The following is a 23,097-nucleotide window of genomic DNA, read 5'->3' as shown; positions in this document are numbered from 1 at the left end:
TACATTTAAGCTGTTGTTTTTCTTTGATGTGCAGTTATTTGTTTTGGGGATGAGGAGTGCCAGATAAGAATAATGAGCATTAAATTAGCAGAGGTGTCCCACTGCTGGCACACTGCTTGTCTGGTTTTGTCTTGTTTACTACAGATGACTTTCCCTTCCTCCAGTGTAGGAATAAACAGTTTCTGGTAGCTAACAGACAGAAGTCAAGCTGGACTTTTTTCTGAGAGACTGTGTGTGCCCTCATGTAAAAGGAAAATACTTTTTAGTAATATAACTTATATCTGCTCAAGACATGACTTGAGCAAATGCTGCTGCTTTTAGCAAAAATGCAGATGTTGCATTCTATTGCCAATGAACATATGAGTCATGACCTGTAGAATATTTATTGTATTTGTGGAGTAGACTCTACAATATAGTACTTGTTTGATTGTACTGAGGCACATGCTGTGTTTTGTTGGTAGAGAAGAAAATCTTAAGAAGGTAGCATCAGTGTTGAAAATACTGTGAAATGTGGATCAGCTACTGGCAATGATGGTTAGAAAATTTTAACATTTGTTGGAGAGCAAAGCATGGCTTGAAGAGTTATGGAGTTATCTGAGTTTCATTTAGTTACCAGCTATAAAGTAATTGTTCTGAAAATACACTGTTGATGATAAGCTTCACATAGTGGTCAAATTAAGACTTTTTTAGTTTGAAAATAATAACAATAGTAATAATTAAATAAGGTATATGGTGAATTTGTGGTTGCCAAACATACTGAAATTATTGTCTTTGCTTTTATGTTTTGCCTTTCACTCACTTTTAGGTTCAGAAATTTAAACAAGACCCCAAACCATCTGCATGTCTGCATTCTGTGTTCAATGCACAAACTGGAGATGAGGTCTTCTCCCACGAGGAGTATGGACACCTTCAGGTAACACATCCATGTTGTTGTAAATCCAAGTTTGGCTGATTTTTTAATAATAATGTCTTCATTCTTCCATAATGCAGCTGTCTCACTTTGGTCAGATTTGTGTTAGGTGTGCTGTGTGTGGTAAAACTGGGTTAGTTGCCTTTTGCCTCTTCTACTGAAATAGACAGAGTGTTTTGAAACACAACTGAATGGTATGCTTTGGTCAGAAGGTACTGAAATAACTGTGAGATTGTGGAGGTAGATCCTTGGTTGTTTACAAAGTTGCTTCTTTTTGAAACCAACAGATGGCTGTCAATAAATAATCCTGGCAAAAGAATGTTGTAGTCAGGAAAGTGAAAGATTTAGTGTAATCTTATGGTGAATATTCCCAGTTCAATTTTCCATAATTTTGAGCAATTTTCATTCATTTAATGTACAATGGCAACGGTTAGGAATTGTTCACTGCTTTGCATAGTGGTTCCTAGTCAGACTAATTGCATAACTGATTGTTTTATTGTCTCTCATTTTCCAGAGTTTTAATCTTCACTCCTTTTATTTCCCATTCTCTTTACTTTCAGACCTACCTTTGCTTTCCTGATCTTGTTATTTTGCATTCCATAAGTCTGCTCACACCTTTAGCTCAGAAATTGCTAGTGAAATTATTCAGAACTGACACAGGTTGATGATTATTTCATTTCATGGTGACAGTATTACTTAAACTATTTGTACAGTGAATGTGTTGGATTCAGAAATTGTATGTTCTGGGGAAAGTGCTTTATGACGTTATCTTAAGTTAGCATTTTGGACTATGGGAAATTTCATGAAAAGGCACATGTTTTATCTATAAGAAGAGACAATTTGGGGACCTGTATGACAGCTTAAAGTCTGCTTTTTGTGGCAGCTCAACCCTTCCCATGAACATGAATGCACATTCCCATCTGTCATCTGCATACCTCAAAAATTAGAGGGTTTTCAGTTCTGTGGAGACAAGAGTACAGCGTAACTGAGAGTGCTCAGCTGGGAAACATTGAATATATTATGTAGCTCTTGTTGCTGTATGTTTGTATTAAGACACTGGAGTCAATTGTCTTTAAATATTTATAGATTTTTAGAATTTGGATGTAATTTTTGATTTGCTATGTTCCAGATAAGAGTCCACTTTTTTATTCTAGATGGTTTCTTTAAATTTCATGTAATGAGATTTTGGAATTTTGCCTCACACTGTGATAAACTTAGTTTCTCTATTGAAGTCATAGAAATTCTCAAGTATAGGAAAGTTCTGTAATAAAAACCAAACCAGCAGTTTCCTTTGATTCCTCAATAAGTTGACATTATGATGCTCATCTGTACAGCTGCTGAAGGTAATTACTGTTTACAGTAAATGCTGTGTATGGGTACTAAAAATACAGTTTTTCAATATCTGATCACATTTGAATGCTGTAATTCTCCTGTCAGCTGATAATGCCAAAAATCCCACCAGACAAAAGTGATTTGCTTTCTAGGTGTGCTGTGCACTCTTCAGTGTACTGCTTGCCTTTCTGGTAACCTACTTGCCAGTGAGTTGTCATACATGTAAACATGAAAACAGCTTGTGCCCAAAGTTCTTATCTGTGGGTCAGAGCAGTGTGCCTGAGGGAGAACATTTTCCTAGCACAGTCTGAAATTTAAAAAATCATAAAACGTCAGGAGTTCTAGAGGACAAGGTTTGTTTTTGCCTCCTTTTCCTATTGATTGTTTCCACATCATTAGATCCAGGATTTTTTGAGAAGCAGAAGTGTGTTATAATGGGACCATCTTTGTTAGTGAATTATACCATGTTTATTTTGTTTACGTGACTCCAATAAACATAAAGTTAATTATAGTTTCCTTTCTGTGTTTAATTGCTCCAGATCAATGCTGTGTCATTATTTCTTCTCTATTTGGTTGAGATGATCTCTTCGGGGCTGCAGATTATCTACAACACAGATGAGGTACAAATTGATTTCCTGTCCTAAAACATGCTTCAAATTGTCTGTGTTTGTTCTGGGTTTTATTTTATTACCAACTGTAAAGTAATTCTTCTGAAAATATGCTGCAGGTATTCTATGCTTTGAGTGGAACTCAGAAAAAGCAATGGAATGAATGGATAGTGGAATAATAGCTAAAAAAGTCTTAGATGTGCAAAGAGTAAATGTAACATGACATGGAAAGTTTTATAGTTCTCTGCTATTTCTGATAGCTGCAATGTCAAGAATGAAAAGGTCAGAGTTCCAACATGTTAGGACAATTGACTTCTACTTACATTGCTCTCACTTTTCACATTATTTCAAACTTTCAGGCAGTTCACCCTGTGCAATGAAAATTCAGTATAATAAATACAAGGGTTAGTTTTCTGGGAAGCTGCAGGGCTTTCTTCAAACAAGTTTGAACCTATGGGTGTTAAGAATTTTTGCTGTATCCTTAATTGAAAATAAAAGAATTTTATATCATAGTAAGAGAAGTTTCTGGAAAGTGTTAACTCTTCTGTAAATAAGATAATAATAGCCTTGGCTTGAGTACAAGTCATGTCAGGACAACCTGCTGGCCTGCTCTAAAATGAGGTTATGTTTTGAAACTGGAATGGAAAGCACAGATGTATATACTTTTTTAATTCTTTTTTTCTCCAATTTTCTTAATCTGGATTTGTTTAAATTTACTCTGTTCTGTTTGATAGTTGCTGCTGTATTGCCTTAAAAAGCTTAAGGGTTGTGTGCTTGCAGTACTACTATTAAAAAAAAGAGAGCTTTTTCCAGTAATAGTGAATTTACATTATTTTTCTATAACATATATCTTTGGTAATCTATTTTTTTAGATAATTAGAAAACTAAATTTAGCAACATGTCTTCTTTCTTAGATCATATGATAGGCCTGTATTATTTCCTCTGAACTGCTTTATATCTGTGAGGAGGCAAATGTATATAATTAAGTATTTAATTAGCTTGATATATAATTTATGTTATCCTCCAGATGTTTGCATTTAATTACAGATTCTGCAGAAAAAGTGCATGTTTATAGACTCTCCAGTCAATGGATATTCTTCTCTTCTCTGCCAGGATGTCATTTTCCTAGCAACTGTCCCCTCTAAATCTCTGCACTGTGGAGATTCATGCTCACATTTTTTTACCACAGACCTGCACTTTCTGTTGGGCTCTGTGTGGCTCCAGCAATTGGCAGAATCTGTTAACACCACGTGATGATCAAATGTCCCGGGATTCCTGTGTGTCTCGAGGATGTGGCAGTGGCAGTGGCCGTGGCATTTATGTGGCAGTGTGGATGTGGTGGTGTGGCAGTGGCATGGGTGTGGCCGTGGGGATGTGGGGGTCTGGCCATGGGGATGTGGCTGTGGGGAGGTGCCAGTGTCAATGTGGCACTCTGCTGCCCAAACCCACAGCTGATGTCCCTCCCCAGTGCCCCAGGGCAGGCTGGCTTCGGGTCCTTCCCCTCGGAGGAGCAGGGCAGGGAGCTGGGCACAGGGAGCTGGCTGCAGGGAGCTGGCTGCAGGGCACAGGGGGCTGGCTGCAGGGCACAGGGGGCTGGGCACAGGGGGCTGGCTGCAGGGCACAGGGGGCTGGGCACAGGGGGCTGGCTGCAGGGCACAGGGAGCTGGCTGCAGGGCACAGGGGGCTGGCTGCAGGGCACAGGGGGCTGGCTGCAGGGCACAGGGGGCTGGCTGCAGGGCACAGGGGGCTGGGCACAGGGGGCTGGCTGCAGGGCACAGGGGGCTGGCTGCAGGGCACAGGGGGCTGGCTGCAGGGAGCTGGCTGCAGGGCACAGGGGGCTGGGCACAGGGGGCTGGCGACAGGGCACAGGGGGCTGGGCACAGGGGGCTGGCGACAGGGCACAGGGGGCTGGCTGCAGGGAGCTGGCTGCAGGGCACAGGGGGCTGGGCACAGGGGGCTGGCTGCAGGGAGCTGGCTGCAGGGCACAGAGGGCTGGCTGCAGGGCACAGGGGACTGGCTGCAGGGAGCTGAGTGCAGGGCGCTGGCAGATGGGCACTGTTTGCCACACTGGCTGTGGGAATGTTTGTGCACAGAGCTCCTGGCTTTAGAGGCAGTGCTGCCTCTCCATGGCAGGTGTGGCAGCTGTAAGTGAATTACCCTCTCCTTTCATCTGTTGGGAGTGGAAAATTAATTTAGTTGCGTCTTTGCACCCCTAGCAAAGACAGCAGCGTGTGACTGTGTGAGTTAGAATGAGAGCAGTTAGCCACACATTACCCAGCACTGTGAATATTTGCAGGCATCCATGCTGGGTGTGTGCTCTTTATTACACTTCCATCTCCACATGCTCAACTTTGGATAAATAAGCTTAGCACACAACCCATAATTTCTGTATGGCATTGATCTGGTTATAGCATTTACATGCCTGTGATAGGAATAATTTGTTCTCTGAAGATTCTGGTTTACAACAAGTTATTTGATGGCTTTTTTGATGTAAATCTGCTGTTTGGAAACCCTAGGTAGTGTCATAAAATGTCTGTAATTGACCATTCTTTTCCTGTGTTCCAAATATCATCACTGGTAAAAAGTCATCCATAAGGTTATATGTTCTATGTGATGCTATTTGCCCCTTCATATAAATTTCAGTTATTGATAGACATGGGAAAAGCCACACTCTTAATATTTGGGTGTTCTGGCTTCATTCAGAGAAAGTTCATTTTAATGCAGCCAAAGGCTAAATTACAGGGCATATATACTGGGCATAGCTGAAAAGTGAGACAGAGTTTTCTTGAAAGTAACCATGAAAAGATCTGGTGTGTAGATAATTGTACACCTCATAGTGAAATTTTAGCAGAGACATTAAATAAAGAGGGACAAGTGTGTCTAGAATTATTATATTGGTAGTGGACTGGTATTAGCTAAAAGACCAAATATAAAAATATAAAGAGTAAATCTGAAATAGTAAATTTTTAAAATTTAAAGAAAAATGGAGGAAAAAAAGGCATAACAAAGGCATATAGGCAAATACCTTTCAGTAAAAGATTGGGTTTTGTTACATAGCTCATTGAAAAAACCCAATGGTAGCACAGTGGATCCTTCTCTGTAGTTCCTCAGTATGGTTGTGTTTGTAGCCATTGCAGTAGTTTCTTTTCCACAGTCCCCTAGAATAATTTGGATGGGAGGGGATGAAATGAATCCCTGCTTTGGAGATGAACCAGTGTAAAGCTTGTGCTTGTGTTTACATTTTCTCTAAGCTCCAATCTGTGGACTCTTTAAAATGAACTATAAAACTTATGCTCAATTTCATTTTCCTACAGTCAAGCAACTCCAAATGTCTCTTTCAACAGTGTAAATCAGGAAAAATTATCTGTTAAGTTCCCAGCTATAGTTGAGTACATCTTAAATACCTTAAAATACCCTTCTGTACTTTGGTATTCAGTTGAAATGTGTTGGTCCAAGAAGAGATTTTAATTATAATAAATTGGTTTGGAGTTTTATTTGTGTTTAGAAAGGAGTGTGTTTGAATCTGCATAAATATATATTATCTGGAGCTTATTTAATAAAACTTTGGCATATAAATTCTCTTAAAATTAATTAAGAAAAAGCACCAGGATTCCTGTGTTCTAATTTTGTTTTGGTTTCTGATGTTAGTGTAATTTTTTGAGAAAATGCCACCTTTTTGGAGTTCTTCAAATATATGTCTTGGATATGTAATCATTTTTATCCCTGCCTTTGTTGCAATTTCTGTGTAAATTCACATTGGCACCTCAGTTAGGACAGGTCTTAACATATTGTGATTAAAAACTGGTTTTTAGTTTAGAGAATATTTGAACTTGGGAACATCATTCTTTGAGTTGAGACAGAAAAGGATGGAAAGAACAGTTGCAAGGAATAGCAGGTTTGTCTTTTGGAAAAAAAAACCAGAAAATATGTGCTTTCATTTTCCTTCAGTCACTTGTTTTTCCTGTAGGTGTCCTTCATCCAGAACCTTGTGTTTTGTGTGGAGAGAGCCTATCGTGTACCAGATTTTGGTGTCTGGGAAAGAGGCAGCAAATACAACAATGGCAGCCCAGAGCTGCACTCAAGGTAGGTGAGCAAATGTAGCTCTGTTAGCCAAAGCTAGTAAATGAATGAAAAGAATTTATCATGGAGTGAGCTAAAAATAATAATGCATGAGAATACTGTTTGAACTAAATTAAGGTTCTCTAAAGACTGACGGATGTATTTTGGGAAAATGGGAAGATAATTTCATCATGATAGGCATGCTGAAATAACCACATGGCTGCTTAGCTGTTTGAGTATTCAAATTCCAATAATTATGTGCAGCTGCATGTATATAATTCTGAAACTTGTGTTCAGAACAACTCAGGGTCTTGAGGCATGTGCAGTGGGATTGGAATCATATTAAAAAAATTGTTAGGAATATCCTGCTTTAAAAAGGTGTAGAATCATGAGTTTAGATTTTCTTTTCTGCACTGTGGTGGGAAGAAGATGCTGTACACTGGAGAGCAGCCTAGTGCCAAGCTCTTTTTTCAGGTTCTTCAGATGCTGCAAGGTCTGAGCCCTGTCAGAGACAGGAGCAATGCTGGTAGCATTTTAATGCTGGAGTTGTCCTGCTCACCTCCACGGCATCACTCATGTGCTCTCTGCCTTGGAGGATCAAATCTGTAATCTGACAACTTGATTTTCCTAGCGTTACTATTGTTTTCTTCACTTTTTGACTTCTGAGGTCTTATTAATCATAAAAATGGCTATAGCTTGGATATCTTTGGATTTTGAAAACATTATTGATATTCTTTATTATCAAGGACTTGCAAGGAATACACGTTTCTTCCAGTCTTCAATATTGCCAAAGAAATCCATCCTGTCATTTGAAAATTAATTATTTTTCTTAGCCCACATGCAGGCATGTATATTTTAACCTATAGATATAGTTATGTGTCCTTGCAGCAATACTCTTAATGTAGGGGGGTTTTTTTCAGGGCTTTTATAGAACCTTTTATATCAATATGGGAACTAAAAAAAAAAAAAATTCAAGTTATTGTTATGTAATCTGCTTTATGACTTTGCAGATTTTCTTTTCTCCTACTGTGTCTTTAAAATTGTCAAATGCCAGACTACATGAGCTACATGACTACATAGAGAAGCAAATGCTTCTTTCCAAATCTCACCTTGTAGAAATGTGCAAAAGGAACACAGAGACTCCTGTGTCTCCTGTTTGCAGCATTCTGGTTATTCAATATGTGAATTTTCTTCAGGGAAAACTGAGCATCTTTTAAACAGATGGAAATGGGCATGTTGTTTTGTCTTAATCTAGGCTGACATTTATAGGTTGGTTTTTCTAAGGGTAAAGTTTTGTGAGATGGACTGGGCCAATCTAACACATCATTGAGCTAGCATAAGGGGAAACACAGAGCTTGGTCCTAATTTAAGAAATACACTTTGGTCATCAGAAACAAGTATTGCCTCTATTTATCATTCTTTGGGTACATGTGGATACTCTGCTTCACTGTAGAAGGCTGGTAGGCAATTTCCCTGGTTCTCATAAATCAGGAAAAATGGAAGGGCAACATGCATCAAAAGACATTTTTAGATATTATTGAGGAAAGCCCTGGGTATACTGAAATATTCTTTATACTTTATGTTCCAACTGTATCTACCAAAGAGAGCAATAAACCCCCTTTTGTTTTAAATTGATGAAGCAATTATGAATATCAGGTCTACTCACAAGTGATGTATGTGGGTCTCCTGTGATTATGGACCCCAAAGTGCCCTCCTCAGGGTCAGTGTTAAGGATGGTGCACTCCTGACTCTTAAAGCTGTGATGGAAGCCTCCAAACAGGCTGTGTTTGCTTTCAGAATGAGTAGGTGATTCTTGTGCTTTATTGAAAGAGGCTTTCTGTTCAAAGAAGATAATATACTGTTGGAAGTCTGTGAATAATAGCTGGACATTATGGCCCATGTTAAAAGATGCAGATATTTTAAGCCTTCACAGTCTCAGAATTCTCTTAGTACAGCTCCAAACACTTGTGATAAAAGATAAATAGCAGAACACTCTGTGGAGCACGTCTTCACTGATGTATGCAAATTGATGTCTTTTATTGGTTCAAAGGCAAGATTTGTAACAGCTTTTATTGTAGTGTGATCCCTTCCCATACAGCTGAACTTGACAGAAATTAATTTGTCCTGGAGCTGTTTGATGCAGCTGCTCTGCAGGCATCTGCTGAGTAGCTGTGCAAAGTGCCTCTGACACCTCCCATATGCACCCTGAGAATCAGGAAACTGCCAAAGTGCAGCATCCTCATATTCCAAAGCTGGAACTGCAGGGCCTCCTGCTCTTCTCTGGAGTATAGAGCACATTGCTCTTGTGCTGTCCTTCCTTGTTCTTTTTTTGCTTTATATAGTTACAAAATTATTAGTGACGTAGAAATTTTTTCTTGTTTGCTTATTTTTCACATCCTCTGTGGTGCTTGATGTTCCAGTTGAAATGCAGAGCATTTGGATGGAGGCAAGAAATTGTACAGGAGGAGGATTAAGGGTGGATATACTTGAAGGTGTATTTTGATTTACATTTGCTAAAAATATGCAAATTTTAGTGTTTGCCCTTAGGTATTTTACTGAGGGGTTGAATCCAACAATTAAAAAGTAATGAGAATTATGAATGCTGTTTAACTACATTTACTAAGTCTCTTCTAGCAAGCTGGAAGTAGTTTCTCTAGGTTAGTCTCATCTTTCCCTGATCTAAATATGGCTCAAGGTCAAATGTTACCCAGTGGCATGATGATTGCAAGGCTGCTCTTGTTAATCCTTGACACATTAAAATAATTGGCAGCTCCAGTAAGGTCTGAGGATTGCACTTGATGAGGTTCAGTGGGGACATTAAGAAGAAACCTTTCCATTTGAAGCCCAGAGAAGGAAAGAGCGGGATGATCAGAAGAGAGTCTCCATCCTTGGAGGCTTGTGAGACTTGTCTGGTACAGGCTGTGGTTTACTTAAATTGGTCTTGTTTAGATATTGGGCTTCAAGTGAGGTTTTGTGCTGGGCTAGATTAGTTCTGTATGTCCCTTCTGGCCAATGACTTCATGATCCTGTGAAATTTTTAGAGGGCTATTTTAAGAGAGTTTGGCTAAGGTTTTCTTTTGGGCCCATCTCCAAGTAAGCACCTGTGGCAGAGTCCCACAGGTCAGTACAGTCTATTCATTGTGGCTTAATGAGTGGAGGAAGGAGTACATTTATTAAAATTCATTTTGCCATTAATTCATTCTGTTAAGACGCTCCATTTCTTTTGTTACTAAGTTGTAGAGTGTGAGGAATGTATTTTCTATACAAAGACACAAGCATAATGTTTATTACAGAACCTCTTCAGCAATTTTCCCAACAGGAAGGCATTAATCAGTAGGAATGAAATGTGTGTGGAGTGTGATCACAGTCCTGAAGAGTGCTGTGCTGTGATTGTTCACTCTTGTAAAGACACACTTGATACAAAGGCTCTTCACAGACTTATTTTTTCTTTTAAAGGACTTCTTCCTGTCATCTACCCATAAAACTTTTACCCATAAAACTACTTGATAATCTAAGTAGTACTTGTGTGTGTGGTGAAGAGAGTGATCAACAATGTTGGGATGTTTATATGGTCAGTGGCAAGTAATTGTGAGAGTAATGAAGTTTCCAAGGGCTTTCAATAACTAGAGGTAGAGAAATGCTGATAAATTACAGTAAATTACTAAATTAGTCTTCTTGTAGAATAATGACTGAGTCTGCAAAGTAGAGATGATTTCAAGGAAGGAATACATGTTTGCCTTGAATTTCATTCAAGCAGTATCATCCTATTTTGTAGACTGAGTAGTTTTATGTTATCTGAATGCCAACTGAATATTTATTACTTCTCTACCTTTTATGAGTAACTTTTTCCTCACTCTGAAAATATATCATATTGATATTAAGACTGTTACTTGAAAGGAAAATAGGAGATTTTAACATGGGATACAACCTCCAGTGTGCAGGATTTCTCTGATTTTTACCTTCTGCATATGCAGTTTAATAATACTGAATTCCTCTGAAAATTTCTGTTCTGAGTCATCATGTCAATTTATTTGATCAATGGCTAGGTGATAATTAGAATAAAGCAATTTTTAGAACAATTACCTTTTTTTTAGGTATTTGAAACAAAGCCAGAAAAATAATTACATTCCCAGCTCTTCTGAGTTCAGTTTATTTCTTCATCTCATTCTCCTTCTCTAAAAGCTTTCAGCATCAGAAGACACCACGCAGAGGCAGCTGCTCAGAGCAGGCTGTGCTTAAGCTGGTCAGCCTTCTCTTGTTGAGCAATTAGAACTGGAACCCAGGAGTATTAATTCTGGCAGTGTTTCAGTAAGGAGCATGGGGGTTTATAAATGATAAAGTGTGAAATCAGTCTGAAGTATTTCTAATATTAGAACCAACCCAGGTAAAGTAATAATTAAAAAAAAAAATCTGTAACTGCATTGAATTGTTTTCATAACTTTCAATATTTCCTGTGTAATCATAATTAGACCGTATATTTAAAATATGAATTTGTTAGTAATCATTTGAAATTTCATATTTTAGAATAATGGATAGTAAAAATCAGTTTATTTAGAGTGAGGTAAAATGTTTGCTTCCATCCCAGAGTGTTCCATAGAAAAGAAGAGACTGAAGCACAGTCCCTGTTTGCAGATTTCTGCCAATTTAATTGTTGTTCATTTTTTTGGTAGGGGGCTGGATGATGAAATTATTTGTCAATACAGTCACAACAACTCTTACACAGAAATGGGGAATAGTTAGTGCTTATTATCTGAATATTTATCTATAATTATGTATTCTTTAAAACTGAGAAAAAGAGGAGTGAAACTGAAAGGAAAAGAATGCTTCTTCACTTTTTTTTTAAATACAAGGAAAATAGAAAACTACACTTTTTAAATGAAAATACTTTGTTAAAATGTATTTTATTTGTACTGTGGCATTTACATAGTGGTTAATAAATAATTTTAACATAGAATTTGATTTTAAAATTATATAATTATTCATGATTTTAATCCATAGTGTCTTAAAATGTAAGTGCTAACTTGAAATCTTGTTGATGGAATTTCTGGGTCATGTTTTCTTTGTGATGAAGCAAAATAAAAGATGTGTCACTATATGGTTGACATACGAAAATCCTTCTTTTATGAATTCAGATTGATGAGCTCTTTTATTACATTGAAAGCTAGAAATCAGTCTTTTAAAGCTTAATGCAAGAGAGCTGGTTTGAAAAATTGTGCTGAATTAAATCCTCTGTGTGCTATTAGTGAGACCTTGAAATGCTTAATGCCAACGTCTGATAGCAAGGTGAGAACAGAAGTTCTTTTGTGAGATGGTCTCTGGCATTTGAAGACAAATAAAAATGCTGAGTAATACTTCAGAGAAAAAAAACCAAACAACCTACCACCAAAACAACCCCAAATCTGCTGCATCATCATTTTAGTAACATAAAGGTTAAGCCTGAAATAAAAATCAAGAAAAGATCATGGCAATGAAAGCTGTTGAGTGTGTGAAGTTTTACCCTGGGCTTGAATTGTGATACCTGAGGGTTTTTGTTTTGCTTTCTCCTCAGCTCCGTGGGACTGGCAAAGGCAGCTTTAGAAGCAATTAATGGTTTCAATCTCTTTGGAAATCAGGTAATAGAAGTGTTTGTTTTCCCTCCTTTTTTGTTAGCAATAATGATTTACAGGGTGGCTCAGAGGATATTTAGAAGTATCTAGCACAGTTTGTTAGATTCCAGCTTTAAAGAAAGTCAGCAAACTAGTTGCTGCTGTTTCAGGTACAGAATTGATCTGATAAAATCATTAGTGCCCTTTCTATCAAGAATCACTTGGGATTTTTTCTTAGAAAAAATTCTAAAGTGCTTGTAGCTTAGTCTGGAACAGAATTTTGTTGCCAAACTGTTTTTTTCCTTCAGAGCTGTATCTGTTGCTGATACTAGAATATACCTCCACCTTCAAGCATTGCCTTCCTTTTGTCTGCTTCCTTCATGTAGCTTTTCATCAAGACTTTAAACAAGCTGCTTTTATGTAATCCCAATTTTATGCCTGTTTTTAATTCCAGTGTGTTGCACATCTATAAAGTCTTTTCTCATCCTTTATGTGGCTTGGCTCATTTAGGGAAGCAAGCCTTTCCTGCGACTTTTATATCTGCTGTGTATTCCCCTTCTATGTGCATCTTTCTTTGGTGCTATACCTACAGTAGTCTGTAGCTAAAATAAAGGAATACTTTTCCAAATTAATGGTTTAGAAAATGTCTATATGGAAGAGAGATGTTATACATTTTAAAAGCTGATGTTGAGTGTTCAGAACTAGGAGGTAGTATGGATCTTCAGTAGTGATCAGATGTTGTACATGCATTGTTATTATTTCAGAAATGACACTTATCTATAATCTTTACCTTCTCAACAGTTCAAGCACCAATAAATGTGGCTGTTGAGGTTTTTTTTCAATTTTTCTTGCTGAATTCTGAAAAGGATTCTTGCTGAAGCAAGACCGATTTAAATGCTTTGAGAGTTTATTTCTGAGATCTGTAGCTGGCATTAACAGAACCCATTTTGACCTTCAGTCTGTGCAGAGTTTGCCTTTGTGCTTAGCTCCAGCTGTGTTCCAGTGGCTTTGAGAAATCCTCTTGTGCCCCTGAAGAGCCTTGTTTGCACCTGCAGCTGCACAGGTACAACGTGCAGAAATCACTGCTGGGGGAGCCCTGCTCACAGCAAGAGGAGCACATTAAAGGCTGGCCTGGGCAGACTTGTTTCTGTTTGAGCTGCATGCCCTCTATTGGGTTGGGCAAAAAACATTTTCTTTTTTTTTCATAAATCAAGTCTCTGCAAGGTGTTCTTACTCCAGAAGTTTACAGCCTTTAGAGAAGTGAAAAATGGTTCATTTGTCAAACAAGGTGCTTGTGGGTTTAGGAAATGCAAATGAGCCTGCTCCTGAATCCCCAGAGAATCCTTCCCTGCAGCACAGACTTGGGAACTGCACGTGTAGGCAGGTTGTGTTCTGAGTTTGTAGGTGAGTTTAGAGAATTGTGAATAATCAGAATCTGGACTAAGAAGAAAGTTAAAACCTTCAAAGCCAATGTGATTATTTGTGTACATTGTTATTGCAGCATTACTCAGTGTGTATCTTGATGGAATGACTGAGAAAACAGATTATTTTTCATGAGAACAGTGGAAAAAATTGTTTAGGGTTTTGTTTACCCTAGTAAAGCAAAAGCTGTGTATTTTTATGATAACGATATATAATTAGAGTGCAATAAATTGTAAGTAAGAATAAAACTCTTTGGAGAAGCATCTCAGTGGATGTTGGTACTGCCACAAAGAAGGGTGGTGAGGTATTTATGTAGAAACTTCACTGGAAATTGAAGTTTTTAATAATTAGAATGGTGGGAGTCTTCTGGAACAGTCTTCCTAGGAAAGTAGTACACCAAAGAAGCTGCTGTTTAGGAGAAATTTGGTGGATTTATGAAAATTTTTGGGATTTATGACCATTAGTGGAATGAATTCAGATTGACTGTGTCTTCCAATGGGGGAGTGATCCTGAGATTCATTACCAGTTGCAACATACACGAAGATACCTGTTCATTAACAAACCTGAATTTGCAAGAAGCTGCCTACTGGTAATAGTTCTAAATGCTATTGATTCTGTTTAAACTATCTCAGTCAGAGGAAATTTTTTTAGTGTTTCAGGGTGTATCAAGAAGTTGGCAGAGAAATACAGTGTGAAATTACTGATTTTATTAGGAAGTAGATTTTACCAAGGAGTAGATGTTGATAATGCAGACCTTACAATAACTGAAAAGCAGACAATTTTTATTTGCTATGCAAGTCCTTGTCTAAAGCAGTACCTGTGCTGAATAGCCAATTGTTTGTGTTCTGACTTGTAATGAAATATTCAGCATCACTGTTGAGAACATTTCCTGTGTTCACAGGGAAGAACAACTACTCTTTTTTGTTTGTCCTTAACACAGGCCTCATTTTTCAAGTGTTAATAGAAGAGTTAATAGCTTGAATGAATCATATAATTACTAATCAGTGATAAAGCCATCTAATTTTGGCTATACTTCAGTATATTTAAAAATCAAAATATTTTCGACTTGATGTTGTGCTGTGTTTTCTGATTAAAATTTTCAGCTCCCAAGCAATGACAACATAACCTAAATTAAACACAGAGCTGATGAGTTTCAGCAGAATGCTCCAAGCTTCTTCCCTTTGCCTTAAACAAACCCCACGTTGTGTTGCAGGGCTGCTCGTGGTCTGTCATATTTGTGGATTTCGATGCCCATAACCGGAACAGACAGACCCTGTGCTCCCTGCTGCCCCGCGAGTCCAGGTCCCACGTAAGTCACTGACACAAATTCACCTCAGCAGCATGTGAGTTCTCAGTTGTATGATGGACCTTCTGGTCTGCTTGATAAATGTGAAATTTGCTGGGGAGGTGTTCAATTTTTGCTTTTAAGTGTCACTGTGATGGAGTTGTTTTTCTGAACAGGAATTAAAATGGTGCTCTTTATTTTTTTAATACTTAGATTAAAATGGTAACCTCATGGTAGCTTTCCAGACAACTTTAAAATAAAAGTTGAAATAACTTAAGTGAGATTTGCAGCCTCGGGGATTGGTTTTTCTTTTGGCCTAGTTTCCACTATACACCATGTCTGTACTTTTGAAACCCTTTGTTTTAGCTTTAATTCTTTCTTTTGTCTAGGAAAAAAGCCTTTAAGCTTGGCTTATCATAAATTGCTGAATATGAACAACTTCTTGTTGTTATAAACTACTGTTACAAATGTATTTCCTTAATGAGTAAATATAAATGACATAAATATAGATTAGTTAAAAAATCCCATCTATTTCAGTGCTAGCATCAAAGGTAAATTTGGTGTTAGAGAATCAGTAATTTAAAATGAGTGATAATAGGGTTGGTTCTGCTTTTTTATTCATTCTGGAATATAATAGCAGTTTTGTTCATGAATCAGGCTATTAATCTTAAACATTAATAGTTTGCTTATTGTGTAGAAGAATTATAGCAGAGTTGTAGTGCTAGATAATTAATATAAAAGGCACTGTCAGCTAATTTTTTTATAGTCAAAGGGTCTTTTAGAACTCTTGCTGTTTGTTATTTGCTGGAGACTTGAAATATTCCAACAGGAGCTGATTTTATAACTTATCCCATATAAATCTAGGTGCTCTTTTCTTCCTTTGTTGGGTTTGTGTCAGTCATGTTGGCAGAAATTTAAAATAGTTAAATATCTTGACTATATCAGCAGAAAATGATACTTTTCTGTTTTTTTCTGGAAGCTTACCAGTAGAGGTGATGCACCTCTACAGGTAGTAGTTAGTTAGTAATTAGTTAGCAATTACAAAAATGCTAACTAAAAATTAGTTAGTAATTTTTCAAGTGTTTTTAATTCTTAAGAGATCCACAGGGTTCCTGAGAAGGTGTCTCATGTTTTTTTCCAGGAATTATTCCCTTATCTTCTTAATTGTAAATCAGGCTTGTTTGTTCCATCACCCTAAGAATATTTCTGAAAAAGCTGTTTGGAAATGATGATTTAATCGTGGGTACTTCTCAGCATTGCACCTTTATGAAATATTTGTGCTTCTTTTTGAGCACATGACACCCAAATGTTTGTGTTTCCTCCAGGAATGATCTGGAGAATGTATTTAAAAAACAAACAAAAAAATCCTAAACCACAAAGTTTCATAATGTTTTCAATTGTGTCTGTGCATTATCACCTGTGAAGCAGGTGGCATTCTGAGTTAAATGAGTAATCTTCTAAATTATATATCTGCACATTTGGTTTGTAGTTTATCCTGACACTTCCTAAGAAGTCTTATTTTGCACACTATTTTCCTATATTAGCACTATGATTTTGATAAGATAATGTGCCAAATGTATATTTCACTTAGTAAGTTAAACAGTCTTTGTTTGTGCATCAAATAATTGTCAGGGATCTAATTAAATTTGTAATGTCCAATTTCTCCCTCTCCTACAGAATACTGATGCAGCTCTCCTGCCCTGCCTTAGTTATCCTGGATTTGCTTTGGATGATGAAGTTCTGTTTGGTCAAACACTAGATAAAATTATTAGGAAGTTGAAAGGCAAATATGGGTTTAAGCGATTTCTGAGGGACGGGTACAGGACGGCGCTGGAGGACAGGACACGGCGCTACTACAAACCAGCAGAAATCAAGGTGAGCCCTGGCCACGCTGAGCCTCAGCTCCTGCAGGCACACTGCTCAGGGGGTCCTGAAGCCCCCAAGGCAAGGAGATGCCTTCTGTCATTTGCATGTGCAGTTCTCAGAGACTGCTAAGTCAGCATTGAGTCATTGGGTTGTTTTGTAATGAATGTGCTTTCATTTACATTTAGGGTACAGTTGATTTCACATAACAAATAAGGAAATTATTTATCATTTCATTTAATTTCACAGCTGACTACAGTCTGAGTGTGTGGAAAACAGTTTTGCTTTTGATCACAGTATTTATCAGTTAAGGTTATCTAAATGAAAATTTATTTATATTTTCCCCCATAGTTTGAAGAATGAAAAGTAGATTATTTAAATATTCTGCTTGAGAATGAGCCACAGCAGATGTAAAGGCACGGTTAAAATGCCCATAGAATTAAGCGATACTAAATGTACTAAAATATTTTTGCATTCATGTTTGCCTTTTGTTGCTAGGAAATTACTCTGCAGAATTACTCAGATATATGTTTACTTAAATGAAAATGATGAAATGTCTGATGAATTTTTCTTCTTTGCAGCTTTTTGATGGCATTGAGTGTGAATTCCCTATTTTTTTTATTTTCATGATAATTGATGGTAAGTATAGTTTTACATTCCTGTTACTTAAAGGCATAAGAGAAATGAGCTTTTAGAGGAAAGATACAAAATTATTTTCCTGTCCTGCCAAAATAAACCATAATGCAGTGACACTAAATATCTCATTGAGAGTTCTGCCTCCTGGGTTACAAAGCCCCAAGCATCCCAACCCGCTGTATTTCAGCATTTTTAGTGTGAATGTTTTTAGAATATAACTTAGTGAGGGTTTGTTAAAAGCTTCAATCTGTGCCATTGTCCTGCATTGCCTTTTAAGCCTGAAAAACTTTCAGATGTATCAGAACTTCACAGCAGCACGGGAAAGAAAAGGGAGGGAGAACACCCTGCCACACTCAATGTGCACTGGGGCTTCTCAAGTTGAGCATTGTGTGGCAATTGAATCAGAATTCAGAAGAGAAGAAAGGGAACCAGGAAAGGTTTAGTTTCCTTCTAGCTACGATTTTTCACATAGTCAGTCTGATTGAATAATAAAATTAAAAAATCAAAACAAAACCAACAAAAATGACACTACCTCAGTCTTGATGTGAGGACAGGCAACACACCAAAGAAGTTCAAGGGGTGATCTCAGGATGGAAGCTAGAACTTGCAAAGAACAGAAGTCTGAATAAGAACATGAGTAGGGTTGCAATTGTCAGAAAGATTTTTAAATGGGTTAAAATCTGTCCATCTTTCTGGCACGTTGAATAGTTTTCAGAAAAAGACAGTGAGGGGCACAGAAATCTGCCATCAGCCCCGACTCTCTGCGGCCACCCACAGATTAAAATGTTGTGTTTGAAGATATAATAAGCCTTCACAATTCATATTTCTAAAGAAATGTTTGACATTTTTCAAAGAGTGAGGCCCAAAACTGAGGAGAAAGGTGCTGACATTTAATGCTGCCCACTTGTAGTTTTGAGAACAAAAAGACAGTAATCTTCAACTGAGGTTAACAAAAGAATAGAAAAAGCATTTTACTCTTCTTGTATCCAAAAAACCGTAAAAATTACATACTTTGCACATACTGTCCTTATCCTTTTTGCCTGAACCACACTTTTATGAAATAGAACAATTCTGTTAGTAGATTTTGCGGAAATATCTCCAAATCCACAATGCAAAATCTGAAGTGTATCCACAGCAATGGCAAAAAGACAAGGATGTGGGAGGAGCAGAGGTTGCTCCTATGTCATGAGTATCCTTGAGTGTTTTGAAATGCTCAGTGTGTCACTTGAAACACACCTTTTTGTGTGCAAACTTTGATTGTATTTGTCTCTTAGTAACTGTAAATATTCCTGTGTATATACTCAGGAAGGTTTGAAAATGTGGTGAACAATACTTGTCAAGCTTTGGGTTTGGATGGAGTGTTGAAGAGCCATGGAAAGAAAAAAAAATGGTGGTTGATGAAGGGAATATTAGTGTACGATTTATAATGCCAAGTTTTCATCTAGCTCTTTCCCCTTTGAATGTTAAAAAATATTCTACTTTAAAACATCACCTTGCTTATCAAATAGATCAATTTTTTCTATGATGAACAGAAATGGGTTTTGTATTGTTAATATATATTTTCATTTAAGAACTTTCCATGAACTGAACATTATTTATGCTAGTACTCATCAGATTCATCTTGGGAAGTTCTGCTAAACAACTTTTAAGGGACTGGTAGTCCCAAACATACCAGTGTCTCCCCAAAAGCAGCATCAGGGAGTTGACTGTTGTGACCTACAGTTCAGTCTTTTCCTTTTTGTGAGCTATTTAGTCTGTAAGCACTTAATATTTAGTTTTGAAAAGTAAACACTGGATTGTTTTTCTTCCTCTTTTGTGAACCTTGAGGTCGTGGAAACATTATTTCTTCCATTAAGTCCATTATTGTTTGGTTATTTTTAGGCATTTTTAGAGGAAATCCTACACAAGTGAAGGAATATCAAGATCTTCTGGACCCTTTGCTTCAACATACATCTGAAGGTATACTCTGGAAATTGTTCTTCTGAAATAATTGTAGCTTTTTATTGACCTGAAATTGTCCTGACCTCAATTGACTTGAAAAATCCTGACTTTCCTGTTAATGTATTAATTACTTTCCTAATATATATTGTGGTCATATAATTACTGTCCTAATGTATATTGTGGTCAGAGCAAATGAGAAGGAAGAACATCAACATGTTTCCTAGTGGAAAAAATACTAATTCTAAAATAACCTGGTTTATGTAGATACATTGCATCATAAATTGTGATAATAAAAGTAACATTTTTCTGGAAAAATCATTAGCATTTTCCCAGAAAAATGTTACTTTTATTATCACAATTTATGGGATCTTAAAGTAAGATTTACACTGTGCCCACTCGTTCCTCCCCTCCTTCACCTCTGTTTCATTGTTTGCAAAGTTCACTTCTCCTTTTCAGGCAAATATCAACTACCAGCAGTCAGATTGTTTCAATGTCCCACCTGGACCCAGCTGAGAATTACTCTCATTGTTCATTGTCACTTCATTTTTGCAAGCTCTAAAAAATAATTTGGTATATGCATGTGAAAATGTTTCTACCTTAGAGCTGGGAAAGTGGCTACATAATCATTTTATTATAAATGTTCTCTTATTTAAATTGGGCACTTCAGAATTTTTGTGGCACTGCAGAAAAGGCTAGTGGTGGCCTACAGGCACAGCCATCCAAAATTCAGTCAAAAAAAGAAAAAAGCCATAAGTTTGAGTGGGAGGAAAAGAAATGGCCTGAGAACAGAACCATCCAATTTTAAGGCTCAGCATTTTAGTCACCTGTTCTTACATCTGTGGTACAGTTACACAAGTGCATGCAGAATATGCCTTGTTCTTTAAACTTTTTGAAGTGAACTAATTTCTGTAAGGCAGTCAAACATTCCCTTACCAAATTTGCATTATGTAGCAAATTTTTCTTGCTGGTTGTGTCTTTTTTCTGATTAATAATGAGTATGTGAAGGTTCATGGACACTAAATTAATCTTGTGGTTTCTTTTGTTGCATGTCATCACAAATGTCACATCTTAAAATTTCTGGGTGTGTTTTGGTGCCTCACTCATTTGAATCTAATATCTCTAATGACTGTTGCTTTTCCATTTTTTCTCTGCTTCTTCCCAGTAATTTGGTGTTTTTTCCTAAGCAAATAGTAAGGCACTACAGATTTATTCTGTTTATCACCTGTTCTTTATCCAAATTAGTTCAATAGTAGAGCAATATTAAGGTGGAATTTAATTATGCGGGAAGCATATTAATTTACTTTTCAATTTCATATAAGTAGGTCAATCATTTGTAATCATGTCCCTAAATTCCTGATGCATGTCCACTTAAAAAGTTCTGAAGTAAAGTTTAAAATGATCAGCAATACCTGTGGCATAATTCTAGATACAAGGTATGTATCTTCTAGTAGAGAAGTTATGCCATTTTGTTTCATGATGTTTCAAGATTTAAGCACTCATTTTAATAATTTTATTAATAAAATTATCCAAAACCAAGTTGACTCTTTTTTGAGCAGGAATTTTAGTTAGAGTTGTCTGGTATTGAGCCTGTGTTAACTGGGGGCACAACACCCTGAGAGTTTCAGTGGGACCCAGCTTTCATGGCTTTTGGTTAGGCCTTACTGCATTTTCCTTCAGGTGACTTCTGTTAGTTTTAGTTTGCACAGAAGGTGCTGCACAGATGACATACCTGTTCTGGGCAGAAATTCAGAGGAAATGTCTGGTGAAATTCAAAGTGGTTTAACATTGCCATGGGATTCCTCACTGAGATAACAACGAATGACAAACTGTTCAAACTGTTACTGGGGTGCACTATTTCCTGGTCTGGATCCACTTCATCTCTCTTGGGGGACTCCAGTGATGTGAGGGCAGTGATATTTACTGTCTGCTGTGCTTGCTGTCCCCAGGGTGCCCTGTTGTCCCCAAGTATTACTACGTGCCCGCTGACTTTGTGGAGCTGGAGAAGCGGAGCCCGGGCAGCCAGCGGCGCTTCCCCAGTAACAGCGGGCGGGACGGGAAGCTGTTCCTGTGGGGCCAGGCCGTGTACATCATCGCCAAGCTGCTGGGTGAGGGCTGCTTCAGCTCTGTCCTGAGTCCAGACAGCACTGCCTTGGCTTTGGAATGGGCCTTGAGTGGCCCGTGTGTCCTCTGCTCTGCTGCATCTGCGACAAATAAAAATTGCTTTGCACTCTTTTTGGTTTTATGCTGCTATACTATAAAGCTTAGTGGAATATTTCATTTCATCATCACAACATGATGGCAGATCCTTTTTTTTCTACCTTTCCCACTTACTTCCTTTTCCTCATGACAGAATATATTAATGTGATGCTTTCTGGGTTAACCGTATCAGCTTCATCTGTACAGTGATGTTTGTAAATTATTTATAGTATTTAATTCAAATTATTGACTGCTTAAGCAAGACAAGTTAAAACTTTGAATAGTTGCAGTCTCAGAGACTGCAATTATTCATTCATCTGTGTTATTTTTAACCTTTTTTCAATTGTATGACCAATTGAATGTGTGTGTCAAAGTTTGACCATTGAAGGTTGTTACGGTAAATTTCAGTCACAAACCTCAGTCTCACTTGGAATTATTTTGTAGGTTAATGCAAAAAAATGTTTAATCCAGAAAAATCTTCACAGTTGGCTGTTTTCTTTAGTATTTCTTTCAGGAGGAAGATACATTACTTTATTTTAACATGGTCAGCAGTTATCTGGTAATCAGTAGATGGAAGTTCTGGAAACTATTTTTCTGTTAACACAGAAGGGAAACAGCTTGTTGGTAATAAAAACGAGAGAAATTTAAGAAGAGTTTAAAAATTCAGCAGTTGGCAAGAACAGTGGATATATCTTTAGGTATAGAGGGACAGAGTCTGTCTGGTACTCCACCTGTTTGGTTTTGCTGTATTCCTTGCAAAATTCCTCTTTTATCCAACACTTCAAAGTAAATGCGGGCAATCTCACCATTAATTTTAAAAAATAATTTTTCTTATTAGAGTATTAGCCAGGTAATCCTCCAGTGTGTCTGTAGGTTGCTGCAGTAGTTCTGCTGGTATTGATCTCGTCCTGATATTTGTGTGTTTCTGTACCTGTAGAGTGCTGGTTAAATAAGTTCTATTTATAGTTTGCTAGCTGTTGTTTGTGTAACATAAACATTCTTGTATTTCAGTTCTTTGCTGAACATTCTTACACACTGCTTTTTTATTTTATTTATTTTTAATTTTTTTTTTCAAAGCATTCAAAATTTCAGAGTATGCTTTTCTTGTAATTCTTGCAAACAGGGTTTGGAGATATTACAGCAATGTGTTCATCAGAGGTTGTTATATCAGGAACCCCATTTATTCCTACTAATTTAGAGTTGGTGCATTCAATTTTGCTCCTTCCTGGTGAAAACCTACCTGAATAACAATCTTGTCCT

The 23,097-nt window shown here is 37.3% G+C and overlaps 1 protein-coding gene and 1 long non-coding RNA gene across 13 annotated transcripts in view; one reads left to right on the top strand and one right to left on the bottom strand.

Moving 5' to 3' along the window:
* The window catches only part of PHKB (phosphorylase kinase regulatory subunit beta), a 70,557-nt gene that overhangs the window by 12,602 nt on the left and 34,858 nt on the right, over window positions 1-23,097 (top strand). For all 12 annotated transcript variants that reach the window (XM_064386445.1, XM_064386449.1, XM_064386441.1 and 9 more), the window contains 9 exons: window positions 806-913; window positions 2,782-2,862; window positions 6,818-6,933; window positions 12,458-12,521; window positions 15,130-15,225; window positions 16,879-17,076; window positions 17,646-17,703; window positions 19,582-19,659; window positions 21,588-21,746. In XM_064386445.1, coding sequence (XP_064242515.1) covers window positions 806-913; window positions 2,782-2,862; window positions 6,818-6,933; window positions 12,458-12,521; window positions 15,130-15,225; window positions 16,879-17,076; window positions 17,646-17,703; window positions 19,582-19,659; window positions 21,588-21,746 — 958 coding nt within the window. The remainder of the gene's footprint in view (window positions 1-805; window positions 914-2,781; window positions 2,863-6,817; window positions 6,934-12,457; window positions 12,522-15,129; window positions 15,226-16,878; window positions 17,077-17,645; window positions 17,704-19,581; window positions 19,660-21,587; window positions 21,747-23,097) is intronic.
* On the bottom strand, window positions 5,948-21,694 carry LOC135279251 (uncharacterized). Its single transcript, XR_010346532.1, has 3 exons — window positions 21,371-21,694; window positions 18,233-18,303; window positions 5,948-6,008 (listed from the first exon to the last, which is right to left on the bottom strand). It is a non-coding gene; the product is annotated as an uncharacterized LOC135279251 (long non-coding RNA).

This window comes from Passer domesticus, chromosome 12 (genome assembly GCF_036417665.1).
Source record: "Passer domesticus isolate bPasDom1 chromosome 12, bPasDom1.hap1, whole genome shotgun sequence".
In the NCBI taxonomy this organism is placed as follows: Eukaryota; Metazoa; Chordata; class Aves; order Passeriformes; family Passeridae; genus Passer; species Passer domesticus.
The sequence above is the reverse complement of the archived record's forward strand: the minus strand, read 5'-3'. Positions and strand labels throughout refer to the sequence as shown.